This window comes from Monodon monoceros, unplaced genomic scaffold (assembly GCF_005190385.1).
Source record: "Monodon monoceros isolate NGI ecotype Baffin Bay Population unplaced genomic scaffold, NGI_Narwhal_1 Super_Scaffold_4, whole genome shotgun sequence".
In the NCBI taxonomy this organism is placed as follows: Eukaryota; Metazoa; Chordata; class Mammalia; order Artiodactyla; family Monodontidae; genus Monodon; species Monodon monoceros.
In genome coordinates this window covers 19626040-19639611 of record NW_021703781.1, presented here as the reverse complement: position 1 = coordinate 19639611, position 13572 = coordinate 19626040, and the positions used below count along the sequence as shown (strand labels likewise).

The following is a 13572-nucleotide window of genomic DNA, read 5'->3' as shown; positions in this document are numbered from 1 at the left end:
GTCCGCCTGCCGATGCAGGGGACACGGGTTCGTGCCCCGGTCCAGGAAGATCCCACATGCTGCGGAGCAGCTAGGCCCGTGAGCCATGGCCACTGAGCCTGCGCGTCCGGAGCCTGTGCTCTGCAACAGGAGAGGCCACAGCAGTGAGAGGCCCGCGTACCGGAAAAAAAAAAAAAAAAAGTGCAAGAACAAACTGAGTAAATTCTGTGGAAGAATATACCTACTCTAACAGATACTGGCAAAAGTAATGAGTCCAGGAATGAAGATTCTATACTAAGCATGTTTTCTATACCTCCCAAAAAATTAATATCCAGGAGAACAAATTTCTTCAGATCATTTTCATATGTTTCATTTCTGTTTTAAAAAAGCAAACAGCTTTGAGTTACAGTAAGACCTAAAAATCATTGAAACTTGCTATTGTTACAGAAGCACAAGAAACAGAAGGCAAAATATACAAAGTCAAGAGGCCTTTATGTACCCCGTTTCAGAAAGTCAGAACTTAATTCATGAGTAATGATGAGGGCTGAAATAACCGTAAGAAATGCAAGTAGGTGACCATCAATAAGCAATTTGGAAAATCTATTTAGGAACCCAAATGTACAGGAAAGGTTTAAACTTGACCAAGTCCCCCCGGCACCAATCTCTTCACCAAGAAAAAGGCAATATAATGAAAGAAACAAGAGACAAAGGGGAAAAGGCTCAGGTTTCAGCTGTATAGACTCCCCAGTCCAACTGACAGTATTGGACACTAAGCAGGAAACACTGTAGAATCAATTCTAATTAGTCTTAAAGAATCAAATTATCCTGTATTTCAAGGATAATGTCAAATGCAAAACAAAAAGTATCCATACCTCTTCTAGTTTATTTTCACTTGATTTATGAGTAGAACTAGCTAAGGATGACACTCGCTTTGATTTTTTTTCATATTCATCAATATCTCCATTTGACAGATCTTTTCTTCTTGACTTATGAGACTTAGAAAATTCATCTGAAAGTCTATTACATCCTTCCTCAGTGTCACCATTTAGTTTCTCTTTCATTTTAGTTTTTTTGGGTTTGGGAGCATCCAGGTCATCTGCAACACCATTTTCTCTTGTTTCTGATTTCTCATCTGAGTCATAATGGTGCCTTGACTTCCTTCTATCACTCTGTGGAAAAACAAAGAAGCAGTGACAAGAGGGTGACAAGAGGGTCACAAGGTTTGCTTTGCTTTTAAGACTCTAGAGGAGTTAGAGTATGACTCCCCCAACCAGCAAAGCTCAATCTACAGTAATCTTGAAAAGGTACCTGGTAGAAATCCAAACTGGTTGCTAATGCCAAGCCTAAGCTTTACCTATTTCTTTCTTTCTCAGCCCAAATCTTGCACTCTTAAGACCTGGCCTCTAGTCCCTCTTTAATCCCATAACATTTAAGGGAAACTGAAATAGCTTCTTTTCAGTAAAAGAATGAGAACTCAAGATTTATAAATTAAAAAACAAGCAAAAACTTCTAATATCTCCAAGAAAAAAATTAATATTTACTGAGTACCTACCCAGCATTGTGTAATATGTTTTCAGCTTATCTTGTTTAAATCTTCATAACAACCCTATAAGGGAAGTACAGGTCCATAATCCCTTATCCGAAATTCCAATATCCATAAAGTTCTGAAAACCGAAAGTTTTTTTGTAATTTATTTGGAGACAAAACCTTACCTGACCTGAACTCATTTTGTGGCAAAATTTGACTTCAACTAATGTGAGACTATCTGTAATCTTTATTTATTCCACTTAGTATGAATATTCACATTTAATATTAAGGTGTTTGATTATAGGTTCGGGGCCCCAAACCCTACAAGGGTATTACCCTTTTAAAAACCCCAGAATTTTGAATTCGACAACATATCTAGCCCCAAGGATTTTGGATAAGGGATAGCAAACCTGTATCACCTTTGCCGTTTTACAGATGAGGAAACAAGTTCTTAGAGATAAGTAACTTGCCAAAGACCCACGTATGGGATTTCTTGCAAGTGAAAGTGCTAGAAATCAAGCCCTGTTTGACTTGAAAACCCATGCTCTTTTCACATCATGCTTCCTCCCTGAACTTTGATAAACAGGTTAAAGAAAAGCCCAATTGTTATACTCCTATGGAAGGATAACTATATTAGCAATCCCAGAAAATTTTTTAGTTTTACAAATTTAGTTAATAGAACTTAAAAAAGGGGGGAGGGGGTGCAACTTTAGTTTTGAAATGCCAACTTTTGTTTTAATATTTGCAGACAGCAAGAAATGATTTGGAAATTTAGCACTTCAAAATTACTTGGTCAAATGTTCAAAATAAATTAGATGGAAATGTTCAAAATAAATTAGATGGTAGTGACTAGTCTTGGTAAAAACAACCAGCACCAAAATTTTCACCATGATTTACACAGTTTCTACAGAATACTTTCACATACAATTTTCTCATTCATGAAATAAGAGTTGCTATGAAAACTGAATATTTGAAAATGCTTTGTAAACATTAGAGTTTTACATTAATATAAGTTATAGAGTTATATGTTACATCATTTGATCTTTAGTTAACTGAACTATCCCACATCTCCCCAAACCAATAGATTCTTCTATAGAAAAACAAGATTATTTATAGAGCAAGCCTCAGGGTTTGAATTGCTCCTGGGCCTGCACTTCAGGGAGATGAAGCAAGATAAAATGAGACCTCTAGGTTCAAGCCCAGCAATGCCCAAGGTGATGAAATACATTGTTCCACATCAGATCCACAGTGCTCGACACTCTCCATCTTCTTGGCTTCCACAACACACTACATTCCCTCCTTACCCTGTTACCTCTGTCTTCTTCAATGTCTCCTCTCCCTTCTCCTTCTGTGGGTGCTCTTTAAGTCTCTGTTCTCTATGTACACTTTCATACCATTTTCATGGCTTCAACATACACTTCCAGGCTTCCTTCCTAACCTGCACTCCAGTTCTGAGAACCTAAGGCCCAGCTCCATATCTTAACACATCCAAAACCAGTTACCTTCATCTGGATGCCAGACCACTATTTGAATGTCTATTTCTATTAGTTGGTACTCCAATCTGTTTCCAAATCTTTAGTTATCTTTCATAATTAAAGGAAAATCAACAAGTACCTCTGGAGAAACTACAACGTGAAAGCCACTAATTCACAAGGATATAGTGAAATGCAAGCATGGACAAAGATATGGTCATTTCCCTCAAGGATCTTTGGGAAATACTTGGGAAAGATATACTCAGGAAGAATGAGCTAACTTTACAAGGAAGGGCATAATAAATGCCAATCAAATGATAAAGATAGCACTCGAACAAGACTTCAAGGGGGAATGAGATTACTGTATGTGTACACTGGAGTGGTTACAAAAGACATAAACTAAACCTTGACAGATGGATAGGATATGGATGCAGAAGAAGGGACAAGTATTTTAGAATGAGCAAAAATTAAAATAACTGCTTGGTGATTCCACTTACATGAGTTATCTTCAGCAGTCAAATTCATAGAGACAGAAAGGAGAATGGTAGTTGCCAGGGGCTGGGGAGAGAGGGCAACTGAGGAGTTGGTGTTTAATGGGCACAGAGCTTCAGTCTGGGAGAATGAAAAGTTCTGGAGTTGAATGAATATGATGTCTGCAGACCAATGTGAGTGTACTTAATGCTACAAAAATGTATACTTTAAAATGGTTAAAATGGTAAATTTTATAGTATGTGTATTTTACCACAATAAAAAATAATAACTGCTTGGCTAGAATGGCAAGTTTACCTTGGTGATAAGGTCAGAAGGGTAGGTTCTGCTCTCTGGGACTACAGAGAATATTTTCATTCTTTTGTCAAATGTCAGCCTTCAAACACTGCTTCCTTACCCTCCAAGCTCTGTTTTCTTTTCCCTCTCTTTCTTCTTTTGAGGGATGGGGCAGGAAGTCTCTACAACTCTTCTAACAGGTTCCTTGAGGGCAAGGACCTTCCTGGTGCCCAGCAAAGAGTCTGGCATAAATTAGGCTCCATAAACATTTGTGAATTGAATGAAAATACTAACATAAAAGGCTATTACTAATACAACCCACGCGATCTCCATCACAGCCAAATCCTGGCAATTTTGGCTGTGACACTTTTCCTCAATCCTCTACTGACGCGTTATCGAGATCTGTAAATCTAAGATCGCTTTCCCCAAAATTCTCGCATACAGGACAGAATGACGGAGAAGTTACACATATTCAAGGCAATCGTTTTTCTTAATCATCTTCTAAGACGGCCAACGAGAACCAAATGACAGGCCTCGCTGCTTAAGAAGAGGACAGAAAGAACAGATTCCGCGATGAGAACTTGAGTCTGCCCATCTCGTAGGCGCCGACAGGAAGGACGGGGACCACGAGAGGCCGGGCCCAAGCCCAGTGCTGCCCTTCTCCAGGTTAGGGGTTTGGAGGTAGTAGTGGTCCCGGAGCGACCTCCCAGGGACGAGGGTGGCGCGAGGAGAGGCCCTCGGATGCTGCGGCCCGGTTGTGACAGGCCATCAGGTAGACTCCCCTCCCCGCCCAAACCGGCGCAGCCCAAAAGGAGGCGCGGCCCATCCTCAGCGCACCTTTTGCCTCTCCTTCCTCTGGCTCTCGGTCTCCTCCAAAGGTGCCTCCAGCTCCATAATGTCCCCCCAGAGGAGTTTCCCAGGCATCATTCGCCGCCACTGCTGCCGCCGCCTACCTCTGGGCACGGCGGCCACAACTACCTACGGGTAGCGACGGGGAGAAAGGAAGCGGGGGCAGGGCAGCCTCCCGGCCAGGGCCTGCGTCACTTCCGAGACACGCACCGCACGGCGGGGGAAAATAATCCCGGATACTCTCCGTTTAAACTCTCTCCTTGCGACTCAGTCTCCCAGCCAATGAATGCGAGGAGTCTCGATTTGCTCACCCTTCTTCTGAAATGATTGGCTTCTAGAGTAAAACCCTGACCAATCTCCATAAAGGAGGCGCGAACTGATTAGCATAAAATGTTCGGATTTGTTTTCTCCCTCTCCCCCTCCCCCACTCCGAACATTTCTCTTTGCCACAGCGGAGATGCTTCGGGGCTTCCCAGCATTCACTGCTGGGGCTAGGAAGCCCCTCAACGGCGGCGGACAGCGACCGCGCGTGTGGCGGTCTGGCAGGAGAACCCGCCCGTGGAGGGCGGGGGGGAGCGGGCGGGGCGATGGGAGCGCCACGCGCCGCGTCGCCTTTCGACGCCGGAAGCTGCGGGCCTCGGCCCCGCCCGTTGCGGGGTGAGGCGTTAACGTCTATCAGCTTCGCCCGAGGCCAGCGGCCCTGAGTTGGTGGGAAAGGGTGTCTTGGTGTCTGGAGTGGGCTAGATGGGCTTGAGGTGAAGACTAGGCCCGGACAGCCTTCCCTCAAGTCTTAGGTTTTAGTCATGAAGTTGGTCCTTAGTTTAGTTTAGGGCCTTCCCACCCATTTGACGTTAGAGGAAACTAACCCCTAAAAGAGGGATTTACTTGTCTGAAGTCACACAGTTTGTGGCACACAGGACTAGAAAACTCAACTCCTGAATCCGAGATCAATGCTTTCCCTGCCACACCAACCTTAAAGCTTTGGGCTTACCAAAGCGTTTGGGGGGAAGATGCTCCTATGAAACATAGAATGAATGACGTTAGGAAAACCTGGAGAAACCTAGAGAAAAAACAAGCCTAAATGTCTTTGACAGATTATGTATTTGCAGTGGATAAAAGGATATTAGTTATGGGAATTAACTGGCCCTGAATTACAGCCTTGAACAAAACTGGAAACCTTTTGATAATACAAGGGACTAACTCCTGAGAATGTACCTTTCTTTTCTTACATCAATGGTGCTAGCTGGGGTGCGCTGCTCTCATCCTTATGTCTCTTGTTCTGCCTGCTCCCCTTGTGCTCCCATTCTGCCCTGCCATGCCCTGCTCTCAAGAGGCACAAGTCATCTCCCCCAGCAAATGGGCCCGGCCTGCGGAGGAGGGCAGCATGAGGCTCCGCTTTTCCGGCTTTCGGAGCACGCCACCGCTCCGACCAAGGGGTCCGAGCGCGCCGCGGGCTATGTATGACCTATACAGTGCCTGTGATTACACAGTACCACCTATGGAGAAAGCTCTTGTGAAAACAGACATTCAGATAGCTCTTCCTAATGGGTGCTATGGGAGAGTAGCTCCACGTTCTGGCTTGGCTGCAAAACACTTCATAGATGTAGGAGCTGGTGTCATAGATGAAGATTATAGAGGAAATGTTGGTGTTGTACTGTTTAATTTTGGCAAAGAAAAGTTCGATGTCGAGAAGGGTGATCGAATTGCACGGCTCATTTGTGAACGGATATTTTACCCAGAAATAGAGGAAGTTCAAGTTTTAGATAACACTGAAAGGGGTTCAGGAGGTTTTGGTTCCACTGGAAATAATTAAAATTTATGCCAAGAACAGAAAATGAGAAAATATACTTTTTCCTTGAAAATAAAGACTTTGCTTAAAGTGAAAACAAAAAAAGGTGCTAGCTGATTGGCTTTCATTTCAGAGCCATTTCCTTTTAACTCTTCATGATCTCTTCAACCTACTCTCGAGAACAAGAAAGCAAATTGCAATGTAGAAGCAGGGGCACTTCACAAACCACTTGACAATGTCTAGCACACCAGCCTTGTAACCTGAGCATCAAACTTATGTCTTAGCAAAATTTCAGATTGCTACAAGTCCTGGAGTTTGGGGATTGGTCCTAAATAGCTGAAACCACAAATGATAAATCTGTGATTGCTACAGGCCTCCTGCATTAAGTGTGGATTGGCCTGAAGTCAGGGGCTATATGTTTGTCTAAACGTTACCTTATGGATTCAATACTGTGAACAAATGGAGTGTTCAGGTGTTGATGGTGAAAAAATGCATCTCTCTCCCTAGATTATGGGAATAGCTATGCATCTCTAGATTGGTCTTTTCTAAAACCTTTTTGTCCCACTCTCTCACACCCACTCTCAATTCTACCACTGTGAAGTCTTTGTAGCCCTACAACAGGGTATGATGTGCATGGAAGCAGGAGTGGGTGTGGCTAAGAATCTCACAGGTATAAAATTGGGATAATAATAGGAATAGATGTTAGTATGTTGTGGTTGAAAATCAAACACAGATGAAGTTTTAGCTCCTCAAGACTATTTTTGGCATTCATTTTTATGTCAAAGGTCATACAGCAGGTCTGAAAAAGGAAAGGACTAGACTGTTGGAGACGCTCTAGGCAAGAGACTAATAAGTATACTAGTGTTTTTTAAATGACCTTCTGTGATTTGGGACACTCTAAAAACCCTACCTTTCTGAGCACCGAACTCATGTAAACAAAACTGGCTGCTGTCTATGTCAGGTGGAAAGGGCAACTGTGTGTAAATTAAACCTAGTCATAAGTAACTTGACCAAACTGTGGCTTAGCTGAAAAAATTGGGATACCACTACATATGTGTTCTCAGTGGGCATCAACTAGAAAACTTGGGAATGATGGAATAATTCTTTTTTTCATATTTGGTCCCTATAAGTCTCAAGAGATTTATACTGATGATGAAAAATTGATTGGGGGGGGGTGGCCTTCCCTGGTGGCGCAGTGGTTAAGAATCCATCTGCCAATGCAGGGGACATGGGTTTGAGCCCTGGTCCGGGAAGACCCCACATGCCTCGGAGCAACTAAGCCTATGCGCCACAACTAGAGCCCGTGAGCCACAGCTACTGAAGCCTGTGTGCCTAAAGGCCATGCTCCGCAATGAGAAGCCCGCGCACCGCAACGAAGAGTAGCCCCCGTTCGATGCAACTAGAGAAAGCCCGTGCGCAGCAACGAAGACCAAACGCAGCCAAAAATAATAAATAAATAAATTTATTTTAAAAAATTTATGGGAGGAACCTGAAGGGGTAGCATGAATAATTAAAATATACAAGTAACTCAAAATGTAATCTTATTAGAACATCTTTGTTTTCCAAATATCTTGCCAGAGCCACTGATATAATTTCTTTCTCAAAATTTGACAGTTGGGGTGCCTCATCTGATGGTCTGTTGCAACATTCTATAAAGATTTCCCTTGCGTTTCACTTTGGCTCATTAAACCCTATAAAAACAAGATGACTTTTTTTTTTAAGATGACTTTTTATAAACTTGCCTCGCTCTGGTCATTCTCAAACCTAGAGGGCTAGATTTTAATTTTTATTCCATAGAGAGTAGAAGGTAAAAAGAACCATCATTTTGCATCTGCATGTCAATCTTATGTGACAAGAGGAATTGAACCATCATTTTTAAATAACAGAACCATCATGTTATGAGATGGAAATAGTTTAAGGGTCAGCTATAAATCGATCAAGAGATACTGGGGGCGGAGAGTGAGGAGAGTACTAAGAAGTAAGAAGAAAATGAAAGAGAGACCAGGAACGATGTTTCTGCCATTGCTAGCCACATGACCTTGGCCAACTAAACTCGAAAACCTGTGTTTTTGTTAGTAAAGTGGGGGGCAAAAATGCCTTTCCTACTGATAGTTCAGGGAAACTGGGGGCATCCCCTGATATAACAGTACAGCAGAGATGATGTACAGAGGTACTTATATTTCTACTTTTAGCTCCAGGTTTTGACAGTGTTGGCAAGGAGACAGCTTTGAACATATTTAGCATATGTATACTGATGTATGTATCTAGCTCCTAATTCAAATTATTTGGGAAAGCTTTTTAAATAGAGGGAGGAGGTCTGTTTTTCTAATCAATTACTTTGATGCTTTTCAATCAAGTGGTGGAAGGGAACAGTCACATCAGTTACTCCAGAAGAGGGCACCATTCCCCAAGAAATAGGACCTGCTCAACTGCTAAAAATGGAACATGTGTCTAAGACTTCAACTGAGAGAAAGATCTGTAGAGGCCAGAAAGATAGTCATGAGTTTGTTTTTGATATATCCCCTCACCATTCTTGTTTCGTGACTCTCATGTCTCTCTTCCACACTCCCTTTGGGCACTAGTCTGTCTTCCCCATTCCCTAAAAGCCTTCTCAGGTAGCTGTAGGATGGGTTCTCAAAATACAGTTGATCCCAAATTTTTTCACTGCTATGGCTCTTTCTTCTGTTTTTTCCTCATGGCTCTGACACTTTGAAACATTCTGTCTGCTAAATTGCATTTAATAATAATTGATTCATGATCATTCTTCTAATATATGAATAAGATACAAATGAAGCTTAACAATGTCACACCAGCATGTGATAGAGTTGCATTACTGAGCAGGTGTAATTTCAGTCATTGGCAAAGAAACTGATGTTTTAGTAGCAAGGAGTTAAGCAAAGGGAATGTACAATTTCCATTAGGATTTTTGAAATATTGAAAATAGTTTGCAGAAGCCAGCTATTCTAAGGATTCCTAGGGGTCTGAGATCCCAGATGAAAGAGGATGAACATGATCTCACATTATATGAGTAGCCACAATCAGCCCATGCTTTGCATACTTTATCCTATTTATAGCATGAGGTATGAACTGAAAACTTGTTAGCCAAAAGCATAATACCTCCCCCAGGCATATCTGGATTTTGATTAACAATACTTTTCTATAATCTTAACCTAAAGGACTCTCTAAATGGAGGAATTCCAGACAACCTGGCAAAAACAGGTTACCTGTATAGTAGGCCATGTATTAGACAAGTTTTCTGAATCAATATATAAAAATATACACACATATGTTTGTAACAATAATAGGTGCCTCCTGCATTGGACACTTTCAATAGATTATCCTCAAATCTTACGACAATCCTATAAAGTAGATATCCTTCACAGATGAAAAAAATGAATAGAGAAGTTTGGTAACTTTCTCCATCACACAGCTACCAAGGATTGGAATTGGGATTTAAACTTATCTGACTCTGAAGCTCAGGTCACCATGCTGTTTCAAGAGAACAGTTTTCTCTTAGCAAACAGACTGCAATGGGAAAGAGAATAAGTAAAATTTCCACACACAAAAATAGTGGGAAAAAATTCAAGTCACCCATTGTAGAGAATAATCTCCCAAACAACAATTTAATAACATGCACGCTCATCTTTAATACCTGTGGTCATATGTTGTGTTTTGTAGAAGGGAGGTTTATTGGTTTCATAATAGGCTTCATTTAATACATTTAGAGAGTGTCATAATGCACCTGGTGGCAAGATTAGATGGATTTCACTGGTCCCTTGAGGTGGATAGAGTCGCAAAAGACTTTGGATTCCTTACTCTATTAAGAAAATTGTCCAGGTCCAAGATCAAAGATAGAAGAGTTGCTGGTACTCATTTTTCCAAGGATTGGTAGGGATAGGTGCAGAAATGAGGAACTGGAAGCAACTTGGGAATCTTGAGTGAGTTCAGTACTTCACAGGATCCTCAATGAATCTTTTTTTTTTCCTTTTTTTTAATTGGATATATTTGACATATAACCTTCACTGAGTTTTATAAGCACAGAACCTTACAGTTGGGAGGAATCTTCAAAATCATCTAGCTCAGTCATCCTTTTAAGAAAAGTACTGGAAATACCTCTGCAACACACCAGTCAAGGGATCACCAAGCCTCTGCTTGAATGTCCTAAACAGCAGGAAGTTCATCTGTTTACAAAGCCGCCTATTTCATCTTCAGATAGTTTTGTCTAATAGGAAGTTCTTCATATTGAGCTGAAATTTCTCTCTCCTAACTTCCACTCACTGATACTGATTCCAAGCTGTAAGACCCCCCCTAAACCAATGCCTCCCCCACAAGGCTTTTCTATCCAGATTACCCTTCTTGGTGCTTTGCCCCCTGTAACCACAGGTGATCTTGGAATGCCACGGTAGGTTGGTCAGAGCCACTGAAAACCAACAGTCAGAAATGAGTGGTGCAACCACAATGAAACAGAGCAGCGCATCTGATCTCCCCTCCTCTGCACTCCCACAGGGCCTGGAGTCAGCTCTCCACACTGCTGAGCTTCATTCTGGCCTTCACTGTTATCTGGATGGTGAGAGCTGGAAAGAGGCACTCTCTCTCTATTCAATCATCCTTGAGCTCTAAGGCTTTGATAATCCTTAGAAACCTCTTAGTAGAAACATCCCCTCAACCAGAAATCAGCATTAGCATCTACCCGACATGCTGAAACCACTCGTGACTGTTCCATGTTCCCCAAACCCAAGAGAACTGACCATTCCACTACTTGGTCTGAAAAGTCCTGCCAGAAAAAATTCTGGCAAGGCTACGGAGGTCTTATCGCGAACAGAAATGGATCAAATGTAGAAAAATTGTCTATCAGCCATCTTGCATCTTCCCTCTAAATCTCTGATTCAGAACCTCCCTTTCACTCACAGCCGTCCTGCAACCCATTCTGCTTCCCTTCTATCTCCACCATCTGAGAACATCCTGACTTCTCAAAGCCATTTTGTAGAGACAGCCTCAAACGTGGGGAGGAACCAAACAGTTGAGCCATATGTCTACTGCCATGGGTATTTTGGACATTGTCAGTCAATCATAGTGTGGAGACATTTGTTCATGTTCCAGCTGTTCACAAAGGATATCCTTGGCAGCAATGACTGGATAGAAGGAATTCTTGTTGCACCCAACACATCTATATAAATTCTTTCTGATTATAAAAGACTTAAGTTGCAAACAACGTATCTATGCAACCCTAACACACTATTTTCTGGGGTTCTGTGTTGAAATCTGGTGAGATCCACTTACCGTAAGAACTTGGTATTGATGTGGGTACAAAAATTCACTACTAGGTAGTAAGTTAGCTTCCTATGTATTTGAGAAACTAATGAATGTCCGTCTGATGATTCAAGTTAAATTACATTTAATTGGAAGAAGACCAATGATTCCATGTTTTTTATTGTAAACTATATATTCCCAATAAATTTATAGTAAAATAAGCTTTAAAAAAGCCAATGTCAAAAAAGGAAAAAAAACCAGTAACTACAACAAAATATGTAATGAGGTTAATAACATATATGCTTGGCCTTAGAGAATTCTTACAAACTCAGTTGATTAAAACATTCTATATTAATGCTGTACATTTTTACAAAAAAAAAAAGTTTCCAAAAGAAAAATAAGAATTAAACATTTATGGGACTTCCCTGGAGGTCCAGTGGTTAAGACTTCACCTTACAATGCAGGGGGCATGGGTTAGATCTCTGTTCAGGGAGCTAAGATCCCACATGCCTCAAGGCCAAAAAACCAAAACATGCAACAGAAGCAATGTTGTAACAAATTCAATAAAACACTTTAAAAATGGTCCACATTGAAAAAAAAATCTTAAAAAAAGAATTAAACATTTATGACTGGAGTTAGTTGTAGTAAGGAACTGGACGTGGGTGTTTGACTGCTCTTTGTGCCTCCAAAATTCTGCAGAAAATTCTGTCTTCTTTTTAGTCCATCCAAAATGACTGAGTTATTAGATGCCAGACTCTGTGTCCTAAAGATATTAAAAATAACAGAATTATTGCCTTCAAAAGGGCCTGGATTTCTAACCAAGGCAAAATACCTTCATTTGTTACTTTGAAGGAGTACATTTACTAACAGGAACTAACTTATCAAATAAGTTAACCTTTAAAAATCTAAAGTGCTCTTTACATTTTAAAGGATTCCCAATGGCAACTCAATTATTTGACAGCTGCTTTCTAAGAAGTTCATATTCTCTGAACATCTGTTCTCGATCCAATATCAAGTATATTCTAGGCAGAAACAATATGCTCCATGAAAAACTCTTCTATACAACTAAAATGACCAATATCTTCTTGTATAATTTGTTTCTTTTTTGAGTAAGCATATGGAAAGGAAAAGCCAACTGTAATATTTTTCATATTGACTAGCGTTCCTTTCCTAGGAGCTGTAAGCGATGTTAGTCCCTTATCCAACACATCTGCCTTGCTTCAGCCAACTCACATTACTGGTTGGGCATTTTGTTTTTGACATTCCCCTTCTCCCACCTTGCCTCCTCTCCCTCACCTGTCCATTACATCAAGAGATGTCTCAAAAATGTGTCCTCCATAAATCTTTCCCACACAGCCCATCACTCTTCATAACTGCCAAAGAGATGTGGAATTAAGAGTTTATGCTTTGTTGTTGAGTTCAATTTGTTTATTGTTTGTTGGTCTCCTCAACTAAACTAAGCTAAATTGTAAGCTTCCTATAGGTAGCAACAACATCTTGTTCCTCTCTGTCTCCCTAATCCTAATCCAATTATGGAACATAGTTGATGTCCAAATGTTATCTCCCCTCTCTTTTCCTATAAATGTCTTTAATGATTATAGTTATAAATCTTTCAAGAAAACCATATTATAAGCAATTTTTAAAAATTAAATTTCTCAAGATTTCTCAAATTTAAATTCTCAATTCATGTCAATTTCATGTTTTGGGTTTGTTTTTGGTTTTATTTTTGTTTTTGCCAGAGAGGAAAAAAAGGGAACCCATGGCTTATTGGTTTACACTGTTGTTTACCTCAAAGACAACATGTTTTGATACTTCAATGACTTAATATGAATTAAACTATTGTTTCAGGCAAAAAAATCTTGTTCCCCAATAAAGTAGATGTGTTTAAAAAAATGCAAACTTCCAGGAATTTAGCCTAAGTTATAAATAATTAGGAATGTC

The 13572-nt window shown here is 40.7% G+C and overlaps 2 protein-coding genes and 1 pseudogene across 4 annotated transcripts in view; 1 reads left to right on the top strand and 2 right to left on the bottom strand.

Moving 5' to 3' along the window:
* Positions 1-4787, bottom strand: part of DDX50 (DExD-box helicase 50) — a 32787-nt gene extending 28000 nt beyond the window's left edge. Inside the window, exons 1-2 of the mRNA XM_029201048.1 lie at positions 4581-4787; positions 852-1148 (exon numbers count right to left, since the gene is read on the bottom strand). Coding sequence (XP_029056881.1) covers positions 852-1148; positions 4581-4670 — 387 coding nt within the window. The 5' untranslated portion in view covers positions 4671-4787. The remainder of the gene's footprint in view (positions 1-851; positions 1149-4580) is intronic.
* Positions 4788-5907: 1120 nt separating this feature from the next.
* Positions 5908-6453, top strand: LOC114883393 (annotated as a pseudogene).
* Positions 6454-11949: 5496 nt separating this feature from the next.
* The window catches only part of STOX1 (storkhead box 1), a 51302-nt gene continuing 49679 nt past the window's right edge, over positions 11950-13572 (bottom strand). For 2 of the 3 annotated variants that reach the window (XM_029245653.1, XM_029245654.1), the window contains one exon: positions 12245-12394. In XM_029245653.1, coding sequence (XP_029101486.1) covers positions 12374-12394 — 21 coding nt within the window. In that variant the 3' untranslated portion in view covers positions 12245-12373. Of the gene's footprint in view, positions 12395-13572 lie in introns of all 3 variants that reach the window. The other variant, XM_029245652.1, reaches the window with a different exon arrangement.